Here is a 1,564-nt window from a genome sequence, read left to right as displayed (position 1 = left end):
TATGATTAGTTAGCAAAGCACCGTATCCCAACTTTTGGTCCTTGCAAATTAAAATAATTCACTCTAAAAATTTATCCACCTAGGCATATGAATTGCATATGAAATTGTAGTGGGTCCTAAACTATTTGAACTATGTGGACTGAAATGCCCCAAATACATCAAAGAGAACAAGATTTGCCAATAGGAAATCAATGCAATCTCACCTTATCCACACGCCAACCACAATCTTTGATTACACCCTTTGTTCCTTGCAACATAAGTTGACTTAATTTTTATTTCCTTTGGACTCTGATACACATCACAGATCGATCAGCAGAACTAAACTAGCAATCCATTACACATGGCTGCAATGAACTCAAGTGTATTAGCTTGTAGCTATGCCATATCTGGTTCTGAGCTCAATGCAAAGCTCATTTCAGTGCCCTCTGCTGCATCACCAGGGGTTTCAGGTATCAAGCTACCATTGATCAAGGCTCAGCAGGTGAGAATTCCTGAAGCCAAAGAATCAAGAGCAAGTGATGGAAGAAGAAATGCTCTTGCTTTATTGGCAGCTACACTTTTCACCACTGCTGTTTCAGCCTCCAATTCTTCTGCTAATGCTGGCGTTATTGAAGAATACCTTGAAAAAAGCAAGGCCAATAAGGTACTTTTTTTTTAATCTTTCTTCCCTTGTGAGAAGCTAATTTTTTTACCAATTTTATCCTTTGTTAAGAAAATCTTCTATTTTTAAGCTTAGGTAACGTGCTATCAGCTATAAACTCGTTTATCAGTTATCCGCTATAAGTTATTTGCCAAGATCTAAGGTACTAATGTAAGATTAATTTGACTGTGTGTATATGGTGTAGGAATTGAATGACAAGAAGAGGTTAGCCACTAGTGGAGCAAATTTTGCAAGAGCATATACAGTGCAATTTGGTACTTGCAAGTTCCCTGAGAATTTCACCGGTTGCCAAGATCTTGCTAAACAGAAGGTCTGACTCTAACCTTAAACATCTTTTGTTTCACTAATTTGCTTTTCCAAAATCCCAAGTTTTCCTATTTACCATTTTCTAATGCTATTTTTCTTTTTCATTTACGCAGAAAGTACCATTCATTACAGAAGATTTGGAACTTGAATGTGAAGGAAAGGACAAATACAAGTGTGGTTCTAATGTTTTCTGGAAATGGTGAAAATTGACAACATTTTATTTTCCTAGTGTTGTTCTCTTTGAAATGTATCGAACTTCTCCTTGATAATATACCATATTTTTCTGCATTGTTGTTGTTATTGGTTTATTAGTTGAAATTGTTAAAAAAATGTTTAAATTAGGCATGCCTCTCCTTTTGGGACTTCTACAATCTTAACTGTGTGGATTGGATAGAAAGCGTTACCATTTCACAATAAAATAAAAATAAACTTATTTGTTGCTTGACATGGCCACTCCAATTCTAGAATATATTTATATAACAAGAACATTGTTGTGAATCACGTGATCAAAGAGTCGAAGATGAACTTCATAGGAAAGGTAGGTTTGATAGGTTGATACAAAGGAAAACTCCTAATGTTTCATATTGAAAGATAGTG

General features: G+C 35.2%; 1 protein-coding gene across 1 annotated transcript; it reads left to right on the top strand.

The window, feature by feature from the left end:
• Window positions 1-219: 219 nt before the first annotated feature.
• On the top strand, window positions 220-1,255 carry LOC11431141 (photosystem I reaction center subunit N, chloroplastic). Its single transcript, XM_003602499.4, has 3 exons — window positions 220-643; window positions 846-971; window positions 1,081-1,255. The coding sequence occupies exons 1-3, from the start codon at window positions 341-343 to the stop codon at window positions 1,168-1,170; spliced, it is 519 nt and encodes a 172-aa protein (XP_003602547.1). The 5' UTR covers window positions 220-340; the 3' UTR covers window positions 1,171-1,255.
• Window positions 1,256-1,564: the final 309 nt, after the last annotated feature.

The sequence above is a fragment of the Medicago truncatula genome, chromosome 3, assembly GCF_003473485.1.
Source record: "Medicago truncatula cultivar Jemalong A17 chromosome 3, MtrunA17r5.0-ANR, whole genome shotgun sequence".
Lineage (NCBI taxonomy): Eukaryota > Viridiplantae > Streptophyta > Magnoliopsida > Fabales > Fabaceae > Medicago > Medicago truncatula.
The sequence above is the reverse complement of the archived record's forward strand: the minus strand, read 5'-3'. Positions and strand labels throughout refer to the sequence as shown.

Coding starts and splice junctions, on each gene's coding strand:
- LOC11431141 (XM_003602499.4), top strand. CDS start 341: ATGGCTGCAATGAACTCAAGTGTATTAGCTTGTAGCTATGCCATATCT. Junction 644..845: donor AAAAAAGCAAGGCCAATAAG/GTACTTTTTTTT, acceptor TATATGGTGTAG/GAATTGAATGACAAGAAGAG. Junction 972..1,080: donor AAGATCTTGCTAAACAGAAG/GTCTGACTCTAA, acceptor TCATTTACGCAG/AAAGTACCATTCATTACAGA.